General features: G+C 36.0%; 1 protein-coding gene and 1 long non-coding RNA gene across 4 annotated transcripts in view; both read right to left on the bottom strand.

Moving 5' to 3' along the window:
* Positions 1–996: 996 nt before the first annotated feature.
* On the bottom strand, positions 997–10,443 carry LOC310721216. The gene is made up of 6 exons (XR_014531960.1): positions 10,342–10,443; positions 9,165–9,213; positions 7,586–7,975; positions 4,561–4,908; positions 4,329–4,417; positions 997–1,257 (listed from the first exon to the last, which is right to left on the bottom strand). It is a non-coding gene; the product is annotated as an uncharacterized lncRNA (long non-coding RNA).
* Positions 10,444–16,523: 6,080 nt separating this feature from the next.
* The window catches only part of LOC310721185 (E-selectin-like), a 14,924-nt gene continuing 4,548 nt past the window's right edge, over positions 16,524–26,899 (bottom strand). For all 3 annotated transcript variants that reach the window (XM_083532585.1, XM_083532587.1, XM_083532586.1), the window contains 3 exons: positions 18,527–18,862; positions 18,311–18,405; positions 16,524–17,668 (listed from right to left, as the gene is read on the bottom strand). In XM_083532585.1, the coding sequence (XP_083388711.1) occupies positions 17,555–17,668; positions 18,311–18,405; positions 18,527–18,862 (545 nt within the window). In that variant the 3' untranslated portion in view covers positions 16,524–17,554. The remainder of the gene's footprint in view (positions 17,669–18,310; positions 18,406–18,526; positions 18,863–26,899) is intronic.

The raw sequence follows: 26,899 nt of genomic DNA, 5'->3' as shown, positions 1-26,899 counted from the left end.
TTTTAGACCAAGAACACTGTGTACTCTGCTAAGCACATGTATTTGAATTAATTGACAACCAAACTGCCTTATTTAAAATAAATGCAAATGATGTGGAACAGATTTTCATTTGGTGTGAAAGGTATTCTAAGTACAACATACGTCCATAATGTACAACATTTGTATGGAATTATTTTAATGTTTACAACAATGACATGCCATAGATAAACATCATAACATACTCTTTTGTTTTTCTCGTTGCTCTTTTTTTTTCTTGTTTGCCTGTATGTAGATGGACATACCCAAAAGAAAACACAAAAGAAAACTGCTTTTGTTGAAAAAAGATTTAGAGAAGAGTCATACTGATTTAATTCATTTATTTTATTTATGTTGCTGTCTGGTTGAAAGGATAGAATCATCTATCTATCTATCTATCTATCTATCTATCTATCTATCTATCTATCTATCTATCTATCTATCTATCTATCTATCTATCTATCAAGCAAAAGTATTTATCTTTATTATTATCTTTATTATTTCGTTTTCTCAGGTAGGTAACAAACATGTTTATATGTGTACATCATTAAAATACAGTTCATGACCATATACAATAACCACAGACTATAAGATAATTATTCCCACCACAACTTAATTCTGGTTATTCTTTTTTTTTACCTTTTAAATGAGCAATATATACATCGACTACTGAAATTCTATAGTTTACAAATAAATAAATATTAGAGTTACATTATTTATTAAATTATAACATATCATATATTACTATTAACTTTCTTTTCGGCTTCTCCCATTAGGGGTCGCCACAGCGGATCCTCCGCACGTTTGATTTGGCACGTTTTAAGCTGGATGCCCTTCCTAACGCAACCCTCCCCAATTTATCCGGGCTTGGGACCGGCACTAAGAGTGGCTGGGGATGGTTCCCTGACCGGGAATCGAACCCGGGTCGCAGCGGTGAGAGCGCTGCATCTTAACCACTAGACCACCAGGGGACCCTATCATATATTACTATTAGTGTTAATATAAAGAATTAACTGCCATTAAATCATTGTACTGGATCTACATAATTATCTTGCACTAATCTTAATAAAATTGTACCACTGTTATATTCAAGTCATTTTGCATTTGCATTGGATAATCTTTTATACCATGACCATATTAGTTGCCCTTTATTTTCTTATAAAAGATGCTTCCATTTGGCTGCACTTTCCATGCTGCTGTGGTTTTCATCGTCAGGCCATGTTCCTGTAGTTTCAGGTTGATCTGAGGAACAGAACCATTATTTTATTGCTATAAATATAATTAAAAAAATGTATCACTTTCAACTTTTCTGAGCCTTTTTCTGTGGTGATGGGCAGGTTGACGGATGACGTCTCTGTGGACTGTGATGTTTGTGGATGATATTGTGATAGATAGGCATAAGACAGAGTACATGTAAGTGAATGAGAGGGAGGGCAGTGGAGTGGTGCAGTTGCATGGAGAAGAGGTAGAGGAGTTCAGGTACCTGGGGTCAACAGTGAAAAATAATGGAGAGTGTGTTAGAGAAGTGATGAAAAGTGTGCAGGCAGGGTGGAGTGGGTGGAGAAGAGTGGCAGGAGTGATTTGTGATAGTAGAGTATCTGCAAGATTGAAAGGCAAACTTTATAGGACTGTGGTGAGACCTGCGATGTTGTATGGTTTAGAGACAGTGGCATTAACTAAAAGGCAGGAGGTGGAACTGGAGGTAGCAGAGCTAAAGATGTTGAGGTTTTCGTTGGGAGTGAGGAGGATGGACAGGATTAGAAATTAGTTTATTAGAGAGACCACATGTAGGACGTTTTGGAGACAAGGTGAGGGAGGGAGGCGAGATTGAGATGGTTTGGACATGTGCAGAAGAGGGACATGGGATATATCGGTAGGAGAATACTAAGGATGGAGCCACCAGGAAGGAGGAAAACAGGAAGGCCAAGGAGGAGGTTTATGGATGTGGTGAGGGAAACATGCAGGTAGTTGGTTTGAAAGAGGCAGATGTAAAGGACAGGGGGTTATGCAGATGGATGATCCGCTGTGGCAACCCCTGATGGGAGAAGCTGAAAGAAGAAGAAGTAGGTGAAGGGAACAGAGGTAATGAGAAGGTGATGGGTAGGTATGGCTTTAAGGAGAGGAATGTGGAAGGGCAGATGGTGTTAGATTTTGCTAAAAGGATGGAAATGGCAGTGGTGAATACTTATTTTAAGAAGAAGGAGGATCATAGGGTGACGTATAAGAGTGAAGGAAGGTGCATGCATGTTCTATGTAGGAGATGCAACCTAAGGGAGATTGGAGACTGTAAGGTGTTGGCAGGGGACAGTGTAGCTAGACAGCATCCGATGGTGGTCCGTAGGATAGTTTTGGAGGTGAAAAATAAGAAGAGGAGAGAGTAAGGACTGAAAGAGGAATAAGATGGTGGAAACTGAAGGAGGAAGATTATAGTGTGAGATTCAGAGAAGAGGTTAGACAGGGGCTCGGTGGTGGTGAAAAGGTGCAGGATGTTTGGGCAAGTACTGCAGAAGCAATAATGGAGACTAGAAAAGAGAGAGCTAGAAAGGTACTTGGTGGGACATCTGGAAATTGAAAGGAAGACAAAGAGACGGGTGGTGGAATAAGGAAGTGCAGGAAAGCATAAGGAGAAAAAATAATTGGGATCGAGTGATAAGAAAAGTTGGCAGGAGTACAAGGAAATGTGGCAGCAGGTGAAGAGGGATGTGGCAAAAGCCAATGAAAAGGCATATGAGGAGCTGTATGTGAAGTTGGACACTAAGGAAGGAGAAAAGGATTTGTACTGATTAGCCAGGCAGAGGGACCAAGCTGGGAAGGATGTGCTGCAAGTTAGAGCAATAAAGGATGGAGATGGAAATGTGTCCACTAGTGAGGAGAGTCTGTTGGGAAGATGGAGGGAGTATTTTGAGCAGCTGATGAATGAGGAAAATGAGAGAGAGAAAAGGTTGGATGGTGTGAAGATGGTGAAGCAGGAAGTTGATAGGATTATAAGTAGGACGTGAGAGCAGCGATTAAGAGGATGAAGAGTGGAAAGTCAGTTGGACCAGATGACATACCGGTAGAAGCATGGAGATGTTTAGGAGAGATGTAGTGGAGTTTTTAACCAGATTGTTCTGAGGAATGGAGAAGGAAAGTGCTGGTACTGATTTCTAAGAATAAGGGAGATGTGCAGACCTGCAGTAACTACAAGGGGAATTAAGTTGATCAGTCACACCATTAAGTTATGGGAAAGAGTAGTGGAAGCCAGGCTGAGAGAAGAGGTGACCATTTGTAAGCAACAGTATGGTTTTCTGTCGTAGAAGAGCACCACAGACGCATTATTTGCTTTGAGTTGATGTTGATGGAGAAGTATAGAGAAGATCAGAAGGAGTTGCATTGTGTGTTTGTGGATTTAGAAAACGTGTAATGACAAGGTGTTGATTAAGGAGTTGTGGTATTGTATGAGGAAGTCAGGTGTGTCAGAGAAGTATGTGAGGGTGGTGCAAGACATGTATGAGGACAGTGTAATAGCAGTTAAGTGTGCAGTAGGAATGACAGACTTGACGGACAGGTTGACAGACGAGGTCAGACAGGAGTCTCCCTGGACTATGATGTTTGCAGATGAGATTTGTGGTGAGAGTATGAGAGGGGGGGCAGTGGAGTGGTGCAGTTGCAGGGAGAAGAGGTGGTGAAGGTGGAGGAGTTCAGGTACCTGGGGTCAACAGTGCAAAGTAATGGAGAGTGTGTTGGAGAAGTGTGCAAAAAAAAACCAGCCCCATACTATCACACTACCACCACCATATTTCACTGTTGGTAGGATGTTCCTTTTCTGAAACATGATGATACTTTCAGACGTAATGGGACACACACCTTCCAAAAAGTTTAACTTTTGTTTCGTCAGTCCACAGAGTATTTTCCTAAAAGTTTCGGGGATCATCAAGATGTTTTCTGGCAAAACTGAGATGAGCCTTTGTGTTCTTTTTTGCTCAGTGATTGTAAACAGGTGTGGCAGTAATCAGGCCTGGGTGTGGCTAGAGAAATTTAACTGAGGTGTGATAAACCACAGTTTTAACAGGGGGGCAAACATTTTTTAACACAGGGCCATGTAGTTTTTTAATTTTGTTTTCCCTCAACAATACAAACCTTCATTTAAAAACTGCATTTTGTGTTCACTTATGTTATCTTTTACTAACATTTAAATTAGTTTGATTATCTAAAACTTTGAAGTGTGACATACATGCAAAGAAATAAGATATTAGGAAGTGGGCAAAAAATTTTTCACACCATTGTAGATATGAGCCTAAAAAACTAAACAAAAGAGCCATCATGCAACCTACCAACTCTAGAATGGATGACTGAACAGTGGGGTCAAGTACATTTGAATCAAACTTTACTTGCAGTTTCACCATTTGTGTTTTCACAAGATCTGTGGAAGGCAAAACACATGCATCTAAATATAATTCAGACTTCAGACATAATAAGTAGTATTCAAATTAAACAGAATTTCTTTTCCTTTGATAGCTGTACAAAATTAACTGGTGGTAATATTCAAGAAAACAGAACACTCACAAGCAGAACATACAAAATAGTATTGCTTGTTGCATTGTTCATCGGTGAGCAGTCCATTTTGAGCTCCTCCACAGTTTTCTGAAGAATAATAATTATCTGGTTGGTTAGGTCCCCATGGAAGGTATGAAGGCTCATAGCCATCTGACCACTTCCAGGTTTCCTTGGTTAGACCAACCCAAGCACCGGTGTAATGAATACTTTTAATGAGCTGCTGCAAAAGGCTGTTATCTGTTTCAGTAAGAGAGCTGGCCATATCTGTGTGATATTTTCGGCAGTATGTTTGACCAGTGTGCCAGTCAGTGGGGGGTTTATAGTAGATAATAAACCTGTTAGCAGCACTGTTGTTAGCTGTAAAATAGCAAAAAGTAAAAAATAAACATATACAGTTTTAATCTTATTTTTTTGTTTTTTTAATTAAATACATTTTAGCTCAGTTTCTCGTTCAATGTGTTGAATAATATGTTTGACAACGTATTTTAATATTTCAGAAAATGTAGAAATTGATGAATTTGGTCTCAAGGTTAGATCTGTTGCACATTCTGAGATGTTTTTTTCTCCATTCTGTTTATGATGTTTGATTCCAGCATCAACTGAAGCTATAAACATTAGCTAGTATTATGTTTTAGTATTATTTTGTAAAGCAATGGTTTTTTTTCTTTACATGTGAGAAAGGTATGTGACCAGCCTGCTGTAAAGAGCGAACAAATAATGAAACCTGGAAAATCTGTGTCAGCATAATCAACAATTTACAACAGAAATTGTATTTGTTTAAAATAATGTTGTATTCTAAATGGTAGGTCATCTTTTAAAAATTTAGTACGCTTTTACAATTCATTCAGAATTAATGAATTATAATTTTTTTTACACATTACAATTGTTGTGTTAAACTACAAGACTACATTGTATTTGGAAGCATAGTGAAAGTATTATGTAACTACTAAAAATTGTGTCTATTTATTGTCCATAATTTGACAAAAAAAATGGGTCTGCCTCTGCAAGCCATCACTGATACAGGCAAGTAGTTTAATATCTATTTGGTTTGAGCACTGGGACATCAGCTCCACATGCTTAACTTTCTACTCTCTAATCTCTACTGGTTATTTGGTTTGAGTAGACAGCGACATTCAATTGGTAAAATAGTAATAGTAATGTGGTATATTAAACTACAAATAATCCTAATAATGAATTTTGTATATTATTTATATATCTTACACAAACTACAATGTATTTAAATACATGACAATCAATGACCAAAAGGAGTCTAAAATCTATGTGAATTATACAACCCAAAAATTGGGACACTGTGTAAAATGTAGATAAATACAGAATGCAATGAGTTGAAATCTCATAAACCCATATTTTATTCACAATAGAACATAAAAAACATAATTTATATAAATTTAGGAAAATTTTATTATTGGCACCCCTGTTTAAGATGTGTTATTAGGCTTCTAATAAAATAGTTTTAAAATAGTCTAATAAAATAGTTCATGATGCCATGCACCCTAACAAGGTTTCCAGGGCCTTTGGAAGAGAAAAAGGCCCACAACATCACAAATCCTCCACCATACTTCACAGTGGCCATGAGGTGCTTATCGCATACTCATCTTTTGTTTAAGCCAAACACATTTAGAATTTTTATTGCCAAAAAGTTCTATCTAAGTCTCATCTGACCAAAGCACATGGTCCTAGGTGAAGTCCAAGTACTGCTTAGCAGACTCCAGACATTTACTTTTGTGATTGTAGGTGAGAAAAGGCTTTTTCCTTGCATGCCTCAGATTGTTGGCATGTAGATAGTGTCTAATGGTTGTTATGGAGACTTTGTGACCCCAAGATGCCACTCTTTGATGCAGTTCTCACAGTGTGCACAGTGAGCTTTGGAGATTTTTTTTTACTTCTCTTACCATCCTCCTCACTGTGCGTGGTGGCAAGATAATCTTGGGTCCTTGTCCAACCTTGTTTGTCTCTGTTCCAGTCGTTTTAAACTTCTTAATGATTCCTCTGACTGTGGATATGGGCAAGTTTAGGCAAGAGGCTATTTTCTTGGAGCCTTTATGAAGGTCATCTTATGAAGATCAACATACATCTGCCTTACTTGAATGGGTGTTCTTTTGCCCTCCCATGTAAAAGAGTGGATAAGAGAAATAGGCTTCTGTGTCACGTTATATTTATACCACAGGGAAACAGGAAGTCATGAATTATTAATTAAACGTTTCTAGATACTCTGATCAACTTTAAAAACTACAGTCAAAATGACAAAAATGCTTCAATTACATTTATTTTATAGGAATTGTTAGGGGTGCCAATAATTGTGGAACAGGTGGTTTTATAAATAAATATATCCTCTTTGGGCCAAACCTCATTTGAAATGTACTGAGACAAACTGTGGAAAAAAGTGGAAAACTGTACTGTGGTCAGAGGAACAAAATTTTATTTTCTTTTTGGAAACAATGGACCACCACATTCTCCAGACTAAAAAGGAGAGGGATCATCTAGCTTGTTAATAGCACTCCAGAAAACATATTTTTTAATGAAAGGGCTTGAATATATGACCAAGACAATGCTAACTGCATACTGCATCTATTACAATACCATGACTTTTAGAAGAAGAGTTACAGGCCTGCCTGCAGTCTAGTACTTTTAGCATTTGAAAACATTTGACCCATAATGAAATAAAAAATACATCAACTTGTTTGAGACAGTGTTAAAGCCATCATTCTTTAAAATGGTATATATTCTTAGTTTAAAAATCTTTTTTGTTGTTGTTTGTTATTTTGTGAATAGGATATGGATTCATTCAAATCATTGCATTCTGTTTTTATTTACATTTTGCAGTGTCCTACTTTTTTGGAAGCGGGGTAATAAAACTGCAAGGTAAGCTACAAATAAATAAGGTCTTAGAGAATAACAAATAGGTATAAGAATTCTGTGCACAAGAATATTCTTTGACAAACCTCTGGCTTTGTGTCTGCAAAAGATTTTAAATATACATTGTGCTTCATCATAAATCCATAGGTTGACTCACCATCATAACATATAAAAGGTCCTGTGTAAAAACAGGGATAACTTTCCCATTTTCCAACATCTTGTAATACCCCACACATATCTGCTCCAGATGTATTATCAGGATTTCCTGTGGCCCACTTTATTAGACTCATGTTTTTAAGTAGTAGGTGATTGTAGGACCAGTACCAGGTGTCCAGATCATTGTACAGACCTATCCAGACAGGTCCCATCACATTTTTGTCTGTCATTTCTTTAAGCAGCATCTGTTGATCAGTTTCATTTGTAATTGTATATAGATCAAGGTAGTTTTCCCTGCAGTAATTTTGTGCCACAATCCAGTTAGCTTTTTGTTTGATGAGAAGAGGGGCAATTTCGATCCTATCTTGAATGATCAGTGCAAATGAGACACCTGTTGGCAATATTTGAAAAAAACATAGTAGTGACAAGGCAATTAATACAATTAATTTAGTATTTAATTAGTGGAATTAGTATTTCACATTCATGGGAAAAAAGCTATAATAGTCATGTGGGGAGATAATTTGTATTGCTGCAAACTGTATTTACAAATTACTGTGAGTGCAGTCACACTTGTCTGCACTCATTCACCCCTTTTGCTTTGAAGCCTTTAAATGATTTATTTTGCAACCAGCTGCTAACCAATGTCACATAATCTGTTGATAGTTTTGTGTGAGTCAATTAAATACATAGACCTTTATGATGCTGTTGGTTTATGTTGAAAAAATGGCATTAAACAGAATTGAAAGGAATCCACAGCTTAAATTGGAGAAACTGTTAACAAGACAACACTTTCCTAAACACTCCATTAACCTAGAATTTATGGAAGAGTGTCAGGAAGTCACAAGTGAAAATAGGATCTTTTATTTACTTTATATCCTGTGTTTAATGAAAACTAAAAAGAACATCGTTTTTTTTTTATAGTTGTGAGTATGGAGGTGGCAGCTTCATGTTATAGGGATGTTTCTAATCATCATAAATAATGGTCAGGGTTGAGAGCAAGAAACAAAAATAATAATAATAATAAAACAACATTCAAGCCCACCTAAATCACCACAAAATGTGATCTGATGAGAACATATTGGGCATAATTTTAAAATACATGTTTTAAGGCAAAACAAGACAATATAATCTATCAAAGAGCACCATCTTTACAGCTGTGTCAGTGTTATTTTATAGAGCTATTGATTGTCGATTGTCAATTGTCAGTGAGGATTGTGGCATATCTTTAAATATATGGAATCATGAATAATTGAAAAAGTGGATAGATGTATTTTCATTCCAGCACATTTTTGCCTACAGTGTGTTTTTTCAAATTTGGGCATATTGTATATCACCGACCAGGCATTATAACATTATAACAATTATAAACGGTTAGTGAATAACACTGATTATCTCTTCATCATGGCACCTGTTAGTGAGTGGGATATATTAAACAGCATAAAGTGGGGACAACACAATATTAGGCAGGTGGTTATAATGTTTTGCCTGATCGGTGGCCATAAAGTTTTTACCCTTGTATAGCATAATGCAATAATGTCCTCACCTGAATATACATATAGTAATTAAAAGTAATTTCTTACCAATCAGACACAGGAGACATGAAAGTGTTAGCTTCATTATAAAAAGTAGCTGTGAAGGAAAAAAAAAAAAAAAGAAGAAAAAGAAAAAAAAACCTTATTATAATTAAAAGACCAATATTTCACATTGACAAAACCAGTGTGGGCAAACAGCCCTGTAAATATACACATAGACCCTTTCCAAAAGTATTGGGGCAGGTTTTTTATTTTTTTTTATTTAAAGGTCTTTGTGTTTTAAATTCAAAGAAATACATATTACGATAAATCAGATTGTCAGATTTTATTTTACCAATTTTACAGTAATTGTGATATTACTGTGTCTTGATGCTGTCATTTCAAGCAATAGCTATGCCACCAAATATTGTTTATTTATTAATGCATTTATTTATTTATTTATTTATTTATTTATTTATTTATTTATTATTTCAAATTATTTACTACAAGTTCCTATACTTTTTCCAAAAATCTTTTAGTCTGCCTACAAAGTTTTGTTTACCTCGACTAGAGGCAAACTTCAGAAAATACCAGCTGAAATTAATTATTTTAGACTTTAGTGTATAACAAAATAATAGAATTTGCCTTGATATTCAAATCAATTTGTATATCACTATTACTTGACAATTAGCGTAAAAAAAACAATTCGCTAATAAAAAAATGTTTTCATCAGTGAACAGAGGATAATCTCAGTAATGATAGAACTATAATAAATGGGCATTTTGTGTCACCCAGATGAGGATAGGTTCCCTTTTGAATATGCTTCCTTTCAAGGTTTTTTCCTAATACAATTAGAAAGATTTTTCTTGCCCCTGTCATGACTAGCTTATTCATTAGGAATAAACTTATAAGGGATAAACTTACTGTATATTGACATATTTTTTCAATTTAAAAAATGTACATTTATAATCTATTTAATTCTATAAAGCTGCTTTGAGATGTTTAAAGGGTTTACAAATAAAATGTACTGAATCGAATTAAAAAAATGACAATTATCTGAAATATAGCAATTCAACAAGCAAGTCTTAAACAGAATATTAAAAAAAAGTTGTCATTTTTTTGTAATATGAGATTGCGTGTGATCAACTACTATAATATATACAAGTAAATAAAAAGACAAAGCAAAAAAACAGTCATTTACTTCCAGTCAATCAGTTTAGCAACCAGAAGTAAACAGTAAACATACCTGTAAACAATGTAGAAGGATGAGGTTAAAGAATCAGGCTGCAGGACATCTCTACATTTCAGACCCACTCTTTTAGCATCAGGTCAGGTTGCACTGGAGCTCTTACCTTGCTTAAAACTGTTATGCAAAAATTGCTGCAATTTCCATTAATGAGACCAATTTCCATCTCCAGTTTCTCCCTTGTATGAACAAAACCCAGCACAAATCTGAACTTAAAAAGCATAAACAATGCATTAAGGACTTGTGGTGTTTTCATGAACTGCAGTGGTCAGTATCTATCAAAAGTGGTCTGAGGAAAGAACAGTGATGAACCAGTGACAGGGTCGTGGGCGGGCAAGGATTATTGATGCACTTGGAGAGGGAAGGCTGGCCCGTGTTTTTCCAATCCAACAGATGAGCTCAAATTGCTGAAGAAATTAATGTTGTTAATGCTCGATGGGTCAGGATTGTTACACCTGGGCACATTTAAATCTAAAAATAAATAAACTGCTGCTAAGTGGTTTAGACAATTACCTAGCCCTAAAGAACCAGAGGTATATTCTTTAGGTGATTATGATACAACACTGCTTTAATCCGACTTCTTTTATAACACCTGAATAGTTAAGGAATAAAAGTCATACTGTTAAAGGTGTATATATACAGTGAAGAAAATAAGTATTTGAACACCCTGCTATTTTGCAAGTTCTTCCACTTAGAAATCATGGAGGGGTCTGAAATTGTCATCGTAGGTGCATGTCCACTGTAAAAGACTGTTTTTTACACTGTAAAAAAAAATCCAGAAATCACAATATATGATTTTTAAACTATTTATTTGTATGATACAGCTGCAAATAAGTATTTGAACACCTGTCTATCAGCTAGAATTCTGACCCTCAAAGACCTGTTAGTCCGCCTTTAAAATGTCCACCTCCAATACATTTATTATCCTAAATTAAATGCACCTGTTTGAGGTCATTAGCTGCATAAAGACACCTGTCCACCCCATACAATCAGTAAGAATCAAACTACTAACATGGCCAAGACCAAGGAGCTGTCCAAAGACACTAGAGACAAAATTGTACACCTCCACAAGGCTGGAAAGGGCTACGGGGAAATTGCCAAGCAGCTTGGTGAAAAAGGTCCACTGTTGGAGTAATCATTAGAAAATGGAAGAAGCTAAACATGACTGTCAATCGTCCTCGGACTGGGGCTCCATGCAAGATCTCACCTCGTGGGGTCTCAATGATCCTAAGGAAGATGAGAAATCAGCCCAGAACTACACGGGAGGAGCTGGTCAATGACCTGAAAAGAGCTGGGACCACCGTTTCCAAGGTTACTGTTGGTAATACACTAAGACGTCATGGTTTGAAATCATGCATGGCACAGAAGGTTCCCCTGCTTAAATCAGCACATGTCCTGGCACGTCTTAAGTTTGCCAATGACCATTTGGATGATCCAGAGGAGTCATGGGAGAAAGTCATGTGGTCAGATGAGACCAAAATAGAACTTTTGGGTCATAATTCCACTAAACGTGTTTGGAGGAAGAAGAATGATGAGTACCATCCCAAGAACACCATCCCTACTGTGAAGCATGGGGGTGGTAGCATCATGATTTGGGGGTGTTTTTCTGCACATGGGACAGGGCGACTGCACTGTATTAAGGAGAGGGTGACCGGGGCCATGTATTGCGAGATTTTGGGGAACAACATCCTTCCCTCAGTTAGAGCATTGAAGATGGGTCGAGGCTGGGTCTTCCAACATGACAATGACCCGAAGCACACAGCCAGAATAACCAAGGAGTGGCTCTGTAAGAAGCATATCAAGGTTCTGGCGTGGCCTAGCCAGTCTCCAGACCTAAACCCAATAGAAAATCTTTGGAGGGAGCTCAAACTCCTTGTTTCTCAGCGACAGGCCAGAAACCTGACTGATCTAGAGAAGATCTGTGTGGAGGAGTGGACCAAAATCCTTCCTGCAGTGTGTGCAAACCTGGTGAAAAACTACAGGAAACATTTGACCTCTGTAATTGCAAACAAAGGCTACTGTACCAAATATTAACATTGACTTTCTCAGGTGTTCAAATACTTATTTGCAGCTGTATCATACAAATAAATAGTTAAAAAATCATACATTGTGATTTCTGGATTTTTTTTTTTTAGATTATGTCTCTCACTGTGGACATGCACCTACGATGACAATTTCAGAACCCTCCATGATTTCTAAGTGGGAGAACTTGCAAAATAGCAGGGTGTTCAAATACTTATTTTCCTCACTATATATATATATATATATATATATATATATATATATACCTTTAACAGTATGACTTTTATTCCTTAATATAAAGGTGAATAAAAGGTGCACACCATTAAGTAATAATGCTCACCATTAAGTTTCATTACATTTTAGGTGACAGATATGCAACTCATCCATAAGGTTTTTTTTTCCGTGAAGCACCTTGATTTCAACACATTCAAATCTTGTGCAACTCAGCAGGGCCAATTCATTTTTTTCTTTATTTGCACTGCATGCATGTAACTGTGTAAATCAGAATCTTGAAAAATCAACAGTTTAACACTCATCTTCGTCTTCGAGTTTTGTATGTTCTGTATGTTTTCTATTGTGAAATATTTTGAGGAGGCTTAAATTTGTCTTGCTGGCAGGTTTTTACCAAATATCAATGAACTGCATGTTTTATTAAAAATATGATGCCCCTTAACTAAGTGTTAGCACCCTACTATTTAATCTATAAATGGTGCTTTGACAGACATCACGCACTTAGTGTACATGTCACTGAAGTTCATTGCCCAGAGAGCATATATTTGCAAGCATTTTGGATAGTATGATGTAGAATTCTCAGCAGAAGCACGGCTCATTTAGTACCTGGTGCAGGTGAGCCCTAATTTGCAAGCATTCAAATGAATAGATTTGAAATTCATAATGGCAAAGTTCTAACCCAACTCAAAGCTAAAATATTGTATTTAAAAACACTTTTGGTCACCAGGATCTCTTCATGGTGAGATAAGCCGACTTTAGCAGATTTGTGATGTATTCAAATTTCTATTTATAAATTTATATAGGCTGTTGGATTTTGGGCACTTTGTTATAGTGGTCACCAAAACTGCATTCGCCTTACAATCCTATCTCTGAGCTTTATAAGCAGTTTGTTTAATTGCATTTTCAGCTGTTAGACCCTGTGTAGACAGGTATATGCTTTTCCGAATCATGCCCAATGAATGTGGTGGAAAAATTTCAAAGCTAATGCCCTGTTTATAGTTTGCATATTTACCTTAAAAGGTCATTTTTATCTATCACAATTGTTTCCACTACAAAAGCTCAGGTCTACTGTTACATTTATTCAGATTCATAACAGGAGGATTATCAACATAATATAATGAAAATCTGCATTTAATAAAATGAAATAAAAAGATGCCTCCTACAAACAATATCCCAAAAAAATTGTTTTAAAATGTTTACACAAATATGGTCCATTTAGAAACCTGTTTCTTCCATATTAAGTTCAAATAAATCCATTTACAATCATTATTAAAAAAAAACTAACTAACTAAACAGTGTGCCTTTATGTTTTAAAACAATTTATAATAAATTTATAATATTACTGTAATAAAGTTTGCTTTATACAATTTAGTGTGCATATTTATCTGGAAAATGAGTGGATAAAGTTTACAGTTTTATAATTAAATTCATTTTAATTCTTTAGAAGATTTCATCAATTAAATGCAGCTCACGTGAAAGTAAAACAAATAAAAATGGCATAAGCAGAAATAACTTAATAATAATAAAAGTACATTTTATGTAAGTCTTTGTGTTGATAATGTGAGTTTAAATATATATTAAATATAAACCTAATTTTACACAGATTTTAGGTATTAATTCCCTTCACAGGAATTCATACTGTAGAAGGAACATGTTGATATGTTGATAATGTGAGAATAAATATATATTAAATATAAACCTAATTTTACACAGATCTAATGTAAGAAGTCCATCCACAGGAATTCACAGAAATAATAACACTGCTAACATTATTGACAATATGATTAATATTACTGCATTTATTTTTAAAAATTCCCTATTTTAATGTGTTTGATGCTCTTTTTTTTTTTCTTTTGGTGGAATTGTGAGCATTTTTAGAATTGGTCTAATCAGGTAAAACATTTTACCATCATATAGCTTGGCAAGTTTACATTTAGAGATAAATCAGTACTTAGATACACAGGACTACAGTTTTCATATGATCACCAACTCTGCACACCTCAACATTGTTTATCTGTAATAAATGGACATTCGGTACCCCCCAGATGAGGATGGGTTCCCTCTTGAGTCTGGTTCCTCTCAAGGTTTCTTTCTTATGCCATCTTAGGGAGTTTTTCCTTGCCACAGTTGCCCCCGGCTTGCTCGTCAGGGACAAACTTACACATAAAGAACTATCTTATTCATTCTTTATCACTGCATTATCTGTTTAAAGCTGCAATGTTCATTGTTAAAAGCGCTACACAAAATAAAATGAAACTGAAGTTTAAATATTCCTATAGAACCCTTAATATTGCCAAAGGTCTCTGGAAAGCCTCCTTGGGTTTGTTTTGTCCTTTTGGATGTCCTGTTCTTTAGTGATGTCACTGTGGCTATTTGTTTGTTGTTGTTTTTTCACTTGTTAGTTTGTTTTCTATGTGTTGACTTTTATGGTATTCCATGGTACACCTAATGTTTTGGAATGCTTTTCATACTTTGTAAATCTTTGCGTGCTATTTAAAAGAATCAAAAAAATATATGAAGAAAGAAGTTAATTCTGAACACAGCTGGTTGGCTGAGAAATATTTCATTCTCAGCTCTCCACAGAAACAAGTCAAAAATCTGACTGTGGTGATTAACAAAGTGACCTTGGCAATGGCATGGTAAATTAATTATGGTGAAAAAAAAAAAGGAACATTAAACATAAACAAAGTAAAGTTTAGGTTTATGGGACAAAACTAAGCATTTACTTTGTCACCGAACTGAAATTATTTTTTATAAAATAATTATATAAATAAATAAAATAAGTATTTGTTGGGAATTGGAAAAGATTTTTGAAATGTGATTGAAAACAGTGATCAAAAGCAGGTGAACAATGTTGTGTTCTGAAAGGCTGAAATGTTGTGTATTGCAACCATGTTCGGAGGCCACAGTTTATTTTCAAAGATGGAGTTTGTGGGCTGCAGACACTTGGCAGTTTATCCCCTGATCTCCTGTGGCTTTACTAGGGTCTTTTGTGTGGACAGATTGGGGTCAAGTATCTATCACTGTGCCATACCTTTACTCTGTAATAACCTTTCACTGGTATTGCTGAGAAAGACCCTCTCCAAAACCCCATTACTCATGATCACCCTCCAAACGCCTGCCATCATATAGATATCATATCGCAATTATATGATTATATAAAAATATATCTATCACATAGATATATAATATACAGTATATAGGTTATAATATTATATAGGTGTGTACATTCCTATCAAAGAAAAATATAAAAAATTTGATGGAAATTTAAAATATATTTAAAACTTTAAGAAATCCCTTGAAGGCTTTAAGACATCAAAAGTAAAGGGTGCATATCATTTTATAACCAATTCAATGCAGGAACAAATGCTACCTAGGAAAGTGTATAAATAAATAAATAAATAAATAAATAAATAAATAAATAAATAAATAAATAAATAAATAATACAAAACACTAAGCAATGTCCACATATATCATTGTTTACAGGCATTCATTATATGACATTTATGTGACACACTTGCTTTTATAAAATATATTATTTCCTTTTGCACTACAGAAAATCTATAGTAAACATAAGTCCAAAAAACTAATAATATTACAAATATAGGTCAAAATCTGAAACAAGAGATGTACACAGTGTAATCCATTCTACTTACAGTATAGATATGCTTAGCAGTTTATCAAAAACACATTCTAATTCTTATTTACTAGGTTTATTTATTTAGAACACCAATTTCAAAGAAATTGGACAAATTAATTGCAGAATGATTTGCAAATCTTACAAAATCATTTCAACTCAATTGAATTTTTATTTGTATAGCACTTTTAACAATGAACATTGTCTCAAAGCAGCTTTACACACATAATGTGGTAATAAAAAATTAATATGTTTTTTATAAGTGTAAGTTTGTCCCTGATGAGCGAGCAGGTGGAGACTGTGGCAAGAAAAAACTCCCTGAGATGGCATAAGGAAGAAACTTTGAGAGGAACCAGACTCAAGAGGGAAACCGTCCTCATCTGGGTCATATCAAAATCATATTTTTTTTCACAATATAACATATTAAACTTTTCTAATGCTTAAACTTAGAAAATCTAACATTTTAATGGAAAAATAAGTTGATTTTTAATTCTAAAATACATCTCAAAATTTGGGGACGGTGCAACAAATGACTGGAAAACTGTTGGACGTGTGGAAGAACATTTTGCAACTATGTTCAACTTGCCCCAAGCAGCAGAGATTGATAAAACAAAATTATAAGTCTAGTGCCTATAAGTTTATCCCTTATAAGTTTATCATCTACAGTACATAGTATCATGAAAAGATTCAGAGAATTTGGAAAAATCTCTGTGTGCAAGTGACAAGAATCAATATTGGATGTCCCTGATCTTCAGGCCCTTAAGCAGCATTTCATCATAAACAAGCATGATTTTTGTAATAAAAATCACCCCATGGGTTTAGAAACACCTTAAAAAATTTTAAATCAAAGAATTTCTTTTTTCATTTTCACATTCAACAATGGACCTGGCATCCTCTGGATTAAAGAGGAGAGGGACCATGCATCTTATCATCAGCGCTGATTGATGGTTTCATTAACAAATTTAATAGCTGATGTAAATAACAAATTTGGATTTCATTATGTCAGTTGTAAGATGTTGTAACCCTGGCTCATCAGTGGATTTAAAATTGGAGAATTGTATGCAGTTTAATAAGCCTTAACACTCCAATCTTTCCTGCTTAGCCTAAATTACTCACCAGATTTAGAAAAAGAGCTAAATTTATCAAACACTAGTTGGCAAAAAATGAGAAAACAGCTATAATAACAGTGAAACATTATGTATTTTAGTGCAGCAAACAGTATTTATAAATAAAAATATTTAATTGTTATATAATATTAAGTTTTTTAAAGCTTAATTTCGTGCCTTGAAATCTAGGCTGAAAAGAATGCCATTATTTTGTGTTTAAATGTCATCTTTTTTGTTTGTTTGTTTGTTGAAGATGTTTCCATTTGGCTGCAATCTCCAGGTGACTGTGGTGTTCTTTAACATGCCATATTCCTCCAGTTTTTGCTTAATCTGAAAAAACAAAACATAGGCAAGATTGAATAACATGTAACTGTCAGGGATCTCCCTGCCACGCCCCCCTCGGTAGCTGTCAGGGATTCACCCTGCCACGCCCCCCTCTATAGCGGTCACGCTGCTTCCTTGATTACCGACAGCTGTGGCTCATTAAAGATCAGACTACTTAAACTCACGTTCTTGAGTCACAGGCTGTCGGTCGTTGCATTGTCATGCTGGAAAATCGCGTGGATGCTCGAACGCTCGCATTCACAGCTGGCATTATCTCTGAGCTCAATTTCCGTATTGGATTACCCATTGCCGATGGCTTTGCTTACTTTGGATTATGCTTTGGACATTCGCGCTCATGATGGATAACTCGTTTCGAGCGGATGTCTTTGTTTGTTGTTTTCCCTTGTTTTTTGCTAGTCAATAAAGACAATGATCGGACTATATCTGCTTCCGCGTCAGCAGCCTGACAGTAACACACACCAGCTTATTGCCACAACATTTGCTTTTTGTGCAAAAATCTAAAAAGTATTTAATTAAATAAAATGTCAATGAATTAAATAAAATAAATATCACATCAAGGTTCTAACCCTGCCACACAACCACACTGGGATAATGTTTAAAAAAAAAAAAAGGAAAAAAGTGACTCACCAGCTTTAACATTGCAGTCTGCACAAATGGATCAAACACACTCTCATCAGAATTTACATGCAATTTTAATATTTGCTGTTCTTGCACTCGAATAACTGCAACACATGCACAATGTGACATAAATCATTAAAGCAAAACAAAAAACCCTTCATCTTAAATTTTCAGTATGTGATAATCTTTTACAGGTAGCAGCAGCCACAAAAGCAAAAGACTTACTGGTGTGACAGAAGAAAAAATTCAGGTTCATACATGGTCGATCCACAAGCAGCCCACTAAAAACTACCACACAGTCCTCATTACCCACAAAATTATTGGGCTGCCCAGTATACCATTGAAGGTTTGTAGCATCCTGCAAGGGATTGTCCACCCATTTCCAAGTGTCTCTAAACAATCCAAACCAGGAACTTCCCTGTAGCAAAAACACCTGCTCTAGCTGGCTGTTCTGTGTTGCTGTGGTTGAGCTGGCAAGATCTGTGTAGTATTTTCGGCAGTAAGCCTGAGCACCATACCAGGTCATCAAACTTGCAACCGGGATAATCTTGTCGGTGGAAGCTAAAATGTAATTGAAAAATAGAAGTCTCAAACTAGTTTTAAGGTGTAGTAATATCATGAAGTATACAACAATACTAAAAATGTTGGGACACTTTGAAAAATCGTAAATAAAAACAATAAATAATGATTTGCAAATCTTATAGACCCATATTTTTTCAGAAAGAACATGAAAAAACGTTCTAATGTTTAAACTGATTAAATGTACGATTTTAAGGAAATAACAAGCAAATTAAAAATGTAATAGTTTCAATCCATCTCGGCAAAATTATTTTATATTTTCCTTAGAATAATACATTTCCTTGTATAATCTGTTTTATAAATACACACACTGAACAAAATTATAACCACAACACTTTTGTTTTTGCCCTAATTTTTCATGAGCTGCACTCGAAGATCTAGGGCTATCAATGGATTCAAACATTTAACTTCAATGAATCGCATGATTGTCATGAGTTAACTCATGATTAATCGCAATTCAATAGCACTTTTTTATCTTTTCTAAATGTACCTGTGTACTTATTGTCTAATTTAATTTAATCAACATGATCATGTCAAATATGTATGCTTTATTCAAATATATTCTTATTATTAGTGAAACCATACTCAACATAGAGTATGAAAACAAAATATTCTTGTAAATGTTTAAAAGTAATTATGGTGTTATAAATTACATAAATCATCAGGACAATTTTGTGATGTTTCCACACAGATGGTTATTGAGGTGATACAGGTGTACTGCTCCTAATTGTCATACCGATTACATAATCAGTGTTGTTGTTCAATGTGAATTTATTTATTAAAAAGTGGACAAGTCAAGCTTTCTATACAAATATTTATTATGTCTGTGAGGCAAGTATTCACTAATATTCAGATTGTTTTATTTATGTGTATGTGAAGAGAAATGACTGAGACTGAGATAGCAGAGAGTGCACTCTCTATGTTTTTTATAAAAGCACAGCGTAGACATTTTACAGATTTGAATAATGTATGTACTGTACGATCCAAAAATAAAGTAATTTAAGTTCATTTCAGTGTAAGAAGGAAAATCATTTCACAAAACGGCTCGGCACGTTCATCCACCCCAGTGGGTTAATTGCTGAATGAAACAAAAGTTTACTGATTAAAAAAGTTTTTCCGGTGGAGTTAAATTTTATTTTGAATAAAGAAAGGATGTCATGAATAAATGTGTGTTGCGTTAAATGTTTTAATTCTGCCCTCTTTATATTTATGAATTTATATTTTTTATAAAAACGGTCAAACAGAAATGCAAGCTGTATTTATCGCACGCTAATAAAATTTGTTCTATTAAAATATATTTGGGTCAACACGTTATTAACGCATTCATATATATATATATATATATATATATATATATATATATATATATATATATATATATATATATATATATATATATATATATATATGAATGCGTTAATAACGTGTTGACCCAAATATATTTTAATAGAACAAATTTTATTATATATATATATTATATCACACAGTACCAAAAATTTTGGACACACCTCCTATTCTATATTATTTTTAACATTACATTAATAATGAAGATATACAAACTATGAAAGAACATGTATGATATTATGTAGTAAATGAAAAGTGTTAAACAACCAACATGTTTTATATTTTAAACATATTCTACATTTAGATTTGATGACATTCAGTCATCCTGGCACACTCATTGCATTCTCTCATGAGACCCACAAGGTAGTCACCTGAAGTGTATTTTTAGTTCACAGGTGTGCTTTTTTTGTTAAAAGACAATTTGTGACATTTCTTGCATTCTTAATGTGCTTTAGACCATCAGTTGTCTTGTGCAGAGGAATGGTGAGTTCAGTAGAAATTGATATTATGGCAAGACAGTGGCGGGCATGCATTTCACACCTACAGTGGGACTTCGGTGAAGTTCTACCTGAATCAATCCACTTTTTAATATCATCATTATGATGCCACAGCTATAGAAAGCATCAATATTATATAGAAATGCAGTAAGCATGCAGCGAGAACGAATGTCATTACTAAAGCGAGAAATCCAACGTAAACAACAAGTCTAATTTCTTGAAACATCCATCTTTTAAATGTCCTTGTAAGTATCGCTGTGATCAAATTAATTTCTTCTTCTCTGTCAACCATTCTTCTTCTTCTGGCTGTTCCCGTTAGGGTTCACCACAGCTGATCACCCGTCTCCATATTTCTCTGTCCTCCACATACCTAGCTTACATTAGGTTATGGTCCGGATGATTAGTGCTCCAAAAACAATGTGTGTTTCATAGATAATATGAGCAATTTCGAGAGCAAGGCTGGCCTGTTAGGGTGGGACGGGATCAATCCCACTCAGGAAGGTGCTGCTCTCATTTCTTGTAGTATAGGTCATAGTGTCTATATTACATAGTCTCAGTTACTGTACAGAGCCAAAGCCAGGGAACAGACAAACATGCTAAACTGACCATCTGCTAGCTTTCATGGAGTCATCACTAAGGGTCCACCAAATTGAGACTGTGTCTGTCTCCCGAGCAAAACCAAAATGTAGAAATTCTCAGAAAGTCTATTTAAGTAACTTAATTAACATTAAATTAAATAACAATAAATGCACGACAGGTACCTGAAGTACTGAATATAAACAAAATTATTAACGACCAAGAGTTTATTATATTGTGTTTCACAGAAACGCGGATTAAACCAAACGAATACCTAGCATTAAATGAAGTTAGTCCTCCTGAGTATAGTTACATACACCACACCTGTCTAAATAGCAGAGAATAATAATTTTATAATAATTAATCTAAGCGTCAAACAAAAAACTAAACACATTTGAAGTTTTTAACAGTAAAGTACAGTAAAATGTTTTGCGTCTGAAAAGCAAGTCTCGTCTGTCAATTCCATTCATTATTATTTAAAAAACTCCAGGGCCCTACTTTGATTTTAGTGTAGAATTTGCAGGTTTTATCACAAATCTAGCTACTTCTTTAGACAAAGCTTTCATTATTGGTGACTTGAATATTAATTTTGATAATAAGGAAAACTCCTTAAGAACATCAGTTGTGTCCATTCTAGATTCAGTAAGAATTAATCAGAATGTTATAGGACCCACTCATAGTGGTGGACACACTCTTGATTTAATACTAACACTTGGATTTGATATAAAAATTATAGTAATACTTTCACAGTCTGAAGCTATTTCAGATGATAACCTTATCTCTTTTAAAATCTGCCTCAGTCATAGCATAAGTACCTTGCCACATTACTGTGTTAAGCGTACATTCACGTCAATTTCAGCCTTTAGTTTAATCAATAATCATCCAGAGTAGCCACATTAATTAGATCTCTGTCTAACCCCACAGTGCTTGACTGAGCCACTGAATGCCTAGAATCAACATTCTGGTACACTCTAGATGATTTAGCTCCCCTTAAAACCAAAATGATCAGAGAGAAAAAAATTAGCAACACGGTATACTGACCATACGTGCTCTTTAAAACCTAAATGGCATCAAACCAAACTGACAGTATTTCAAATAGCATGGAAGGAGAGCCTCCTGAGTTATAGAAACGTTTTTAGTGCTCCTAGATAAGGATATTTCTCTACCCTTATAGAAAATTATGAGCAAATCCAAGATTTCTATTCATTTCATTTCTATTTAAGGATACAAAAGCACTGCACTTACATGCAATCCATCAATTTGAAAACATCAGGCAAAAAAATCAAATAATTAGTAAAAATCCGAATTATTTTATAAATAACCTAGTAAATAGCCCTATAATTATAAAAACAATCAATTACAAAGGTTTTTTTCTGATTCAAGAGAATAGCTTAATTTAATTAATTTTCTCATCAAAATCATTAACTTGTATTCTTGATCCCTTGCCTACAAGTTTCTTCAAACAGAATTAATTGAACCTGTTCTAAAAATAATAAACTCTTCCACTAGCACTGGTTATGTATCTAAATCTTTCAAACTGGGAGTTATCAGCCCACTTAACATTTGACCTTGAACCTTGTCAGCTGTCCTACTATGGGCCAATATCAAACCCCCTTTATCTCCAAGATTTTAGAAAAGTTTGTAGCACACCAGTTATACTCACACCTACTGAACCTTAGTACAGTCAGGATTTAGGCCTAATCATAGCACAGCGACAGTGCTGGTTAAAGTTGTAAATAAATTGCTATTGGCCTCTGGACTAAGGGTTTAGTCTCCTGAATTGTTTTGCTTGACCTTAAAGTTCATCTTAACATTGTTGTGGAGTGTGTTTACTCATTGTCCTTTAGGACATTAGACAGTGGATTCTTGAATAAGATGCAAGTACTTTTACTGGGACCACATGTAGCTAGAAGTAAACTTCCAATTACATAGCATCTCAGGATAGTCTTTTTATCTCAGTGTTTACAGCAGTCAAAGACCTCTGTGTTATTATTGACCCTAGGCTGTCCTTTGAGGCTCATGTTAATAACATTACACATATCACCTTTTTTCACCTTATATTGCTAAAATTAGAAATATGATGTTGGTACAGGATGCAGAAAAAATAGTTAATGCTTTTGTTACATCTGAATTAGATTACTGTAACATTTTACTGTCTGTGTGTTCGAGTAAGTGCAAGAATAAGCTTCAGTTAGTTCAGAATGCATATATGACCACATCACCCCTGTTTTAATCAGTCTACACTGGCTCCCCATCAAACCTCACATTGATTATAATATACTACTACTGACGTATAAAGCACTTGATGGTCTTGTGCCGCAGTACCTGAGTGAACTTCTGTAAAATTATGATCCCCTACGCCTACTTACAAAGTCCCACAGCTATGAAACAGCCTTTTTATTAGTGTTTGGGACTCAGACACAGTCTCAGTGTTCAAGTAAAGGCTATGAAACATTTATTTAGTCAAGCTTTTTTTGGTAGATTTTTCTTAGGTAAAGGGGCAGCTCTGGAGGGATCATGGATGTTCAGTGTTCGGTGAACTGGGATATTTGTATGCTGTTGTCCCCTCACTCTCACATGTTCACTCAGTTTTGTTTACGATGGTGTGGCTGACTGTCTCTTATCTCTAAGATCCCTTCTGTCTTTCCCTTTTAGTTATGCTGCCACAACTAGTCCTGACAACAAGGATACTTAATAATTAATCTCTCTCTCTCTCTCTCTCTCTCTCTCTATCTCTCTCTCTCTCTCTCTCTCTCTCTCTCTCTCTCTCATGTGACTAGTGTTCCTGCCCCTCTTCATCCCGGGCCTCCCTCTGGATGGTGTTCTCTTCAACTGGAGGCCACTCTGTGCAGCTGGGCATGTTTCACATAATGGCCTTGGAAACCATGAAATTACAGAGTAACACAGAAGCTTTGAGGATGGATTTGGACTGTACTTTATGTCAACAGTCTGCTACACTGACTCAGGACTACAGTTTGTATTTGATCGCCATCACTGCACACCTCAACATAGTGAAGCTGCAATAAATGAACATTCAGTCCCACCCACATGGGTTTCCTCTTGAGTCTGGTTCCTCTCAAGATTTCTTCCCAATTCCATCTCATGAAGTTTTACCTTGTCTTGCCACAGTCACCACCGGCTTGCTCATAAAGGATAAACTTACACATATAAAGAACAATCTTTTTAGTTTTTCTGACCAAATCATGCGTGTAAAAGCTGCTTTGAGACAATGTCTAATGGTAAAAATTATATACAAATAAAAATAAATTGAATTGAATGTCTTTTTCAAACCAACCACCTGCATGTTTTCTCTCACTACATCTGCTCCCTACTCTCGCCACAAATCACAATATCATCATAGATCATCATAGTCCATGGAGTCGATGAAGACTCCTGTATGACCTCATCCGTCAAATTGTCAATCACCACTGCAAACAGGAAAGGGCTCAGAGCCAATCCTTGATGCAATCCCACCTCCACCTTCCACCACTATCACCTACTTCTCTGCTACACCTGACTTCCTCATACAATGCTCTTTTGTCAGGTATTAAATACACATAAATATATTTGAGCTTGTGCAGTTTGGTACAGATGCAGTTTGTGAGCTCTGACGGGTATGCTGTCTGACTATCTAGTCAAAGGATATGAAAATACCAATGATCTTGGATGCCAGCTAGATGGCCTCAGTGATTTCAGCTCGCAGTCTGTTTGGGTAAAGCAACAGCTTCAAGCAACATGGCTTGTATGGTGCAAGTGCCCAAAGTGCGGACTGTGAGGCTCAAGGAAGATAGAGACCTTTGACCCTGGCAACATGTGATGTGACTTTGTGCTGAAATCTGATTACAGAGAAACTTCAATATAAATAGATACACCTTGTAGCAGAGCACCTGAGAGAAATCAAGCCCCAGTATCACCAAGCTGCCACTCTTGGACCCTTGAGCAAGGCCCTTAACCCTCTGTGCTCCAGGGGGAACTATATCATGGCTGACCCTGCGCTCTGACCCCATCTTCATAACAAGTTGGGATATTCAAAGGAAAACAAATTTCACTGTGCTGTAATGTGTATGTGTAAGGGGGCGAGTGAAACGGGAGGCGGAAGCCGGAGTACAACTCGCTCAGGTTTTATTGACAAGAGTGAGGGAGAGAGATAACCACAAGCACACACACACACATGCGCAGGCGCACAAACACACACACACGCACTCACGCACACACAAGTCCTTAAGAGAGTCCGAGGTGCGCGGGGAGGAGAAACGCAGCCGGTACCGGATAGTGGAGTCCGAACGGAACGGAAAACATAGAATCCTGCATGAAGCAATGCACCCATTCATACAGTACGCAGCATACAACACTTTCAATAACGAACGGGGAGTGAGTGTGAATGAGGGGTTTATATAGGAGCGGGGTGGAGTGATGATGAGTCCCAGGTGTGCATAGTTAAGCCTGGAGCTCTAGGGATGTCGGAGTCATGAGATCCACAAAAGGGGGCATGGCAGGTTGATCCCTGACAGTATGTTACGAATAAAGGCTATTCTTCTTCTTCTTCGTCTTAAATGATATAAACTGAAGAGAATAGTCTATTGGAAATAATTTAAGACATATTCATTGACAAAAGTATATTCATCAAATAAAATGTTATTAGTCACATACACATTCATATAAAGTACGACGTATAATAAAAGTATAAAGTATAAGTAAAAATTAGGGATACAAAATAAAAAAAATAAAACATTTGGGACATGGATTACACTCCAAACATGACTGCGCAGTGACCATTCAGTACCAGTTTTTTGAAAATGCAGGCGTATGCATGATGGAAAGGTGGGACGAAGTAATGACACACGGCTAGTGAATGATCAGGCACACAGCTGCTCCTCACCATGCTTGCACTAAAGGAGACGAAAAGATGTGCGAAGGAGAGCTCTGTCCAAGCCTCATTGGTAGAACATATCTCTTTGCTTTCTCCCACAGGCAGCAGCAGCTTTGGCAGCAAGGATTAAAGAACCCACAAAGCCCAACCATGCGTCTGCCTTGGACAACCCCCTCCAGGTCCGTCTACAAGGTTCCTTAACTCCTCTGAGATGTGAACCTTTTTTACACGCCTTTACAGACCCACTGTCACGCACACACGCACTGGCCTCAGGCCTAGCCAGGAAGCACTTTTCACATAACTGTTCCTGGTGTTTTTAAACATGTAACAAGGAATCCTGTGTGGTACCCCAGTCCTGAATAATGCTGGCAGCAAGGGAGACGGAAACCGAGGGCACAGGTGCAGAGGGTAAGTCAGTCAATACCACTAATTCTGTGTCCAGTATATTCCACCAGGTCACACGAGAAGGTTACTTCGGTCAGAAACACAAAGAAGACAAAGAGGACAGCTAGATGTAGCCAGAGAAACATGATGAGAACATCCAGCACTCTACAGGTCAGTGGTCATATATGTTGGAGAAATGCAGGACTGTATCGATCGAGTGGCACTACTAGTTAAGCAACATATGGAGAAAGCACAGGCCAAACAGCGCTGAGCGTGCAACTGGCCAGCTCAAGTTTAATGTGAATTCCGACCAGGGGATCACATGCTGCTTCTAGTCCTTAGTGCAAG

The sequence above is a fragment of the Silurus aristotelis genome (assembly GCF_946808225.1).
Source record: "Silurus aristotelis genome assembly, chromosome: 27".
Taxonomy (NCBI): domain Eukaryota; kingdom Metazoa; phylum Chordata; class Actinopteri; order Siluriformes; family Siluridae; genus Silurus; species Silurus aristotelis.
Note: the sequence above shows the minus strand (reverse complement) of the source record. Positions and strands in the feature narration are given on the sequence as shown.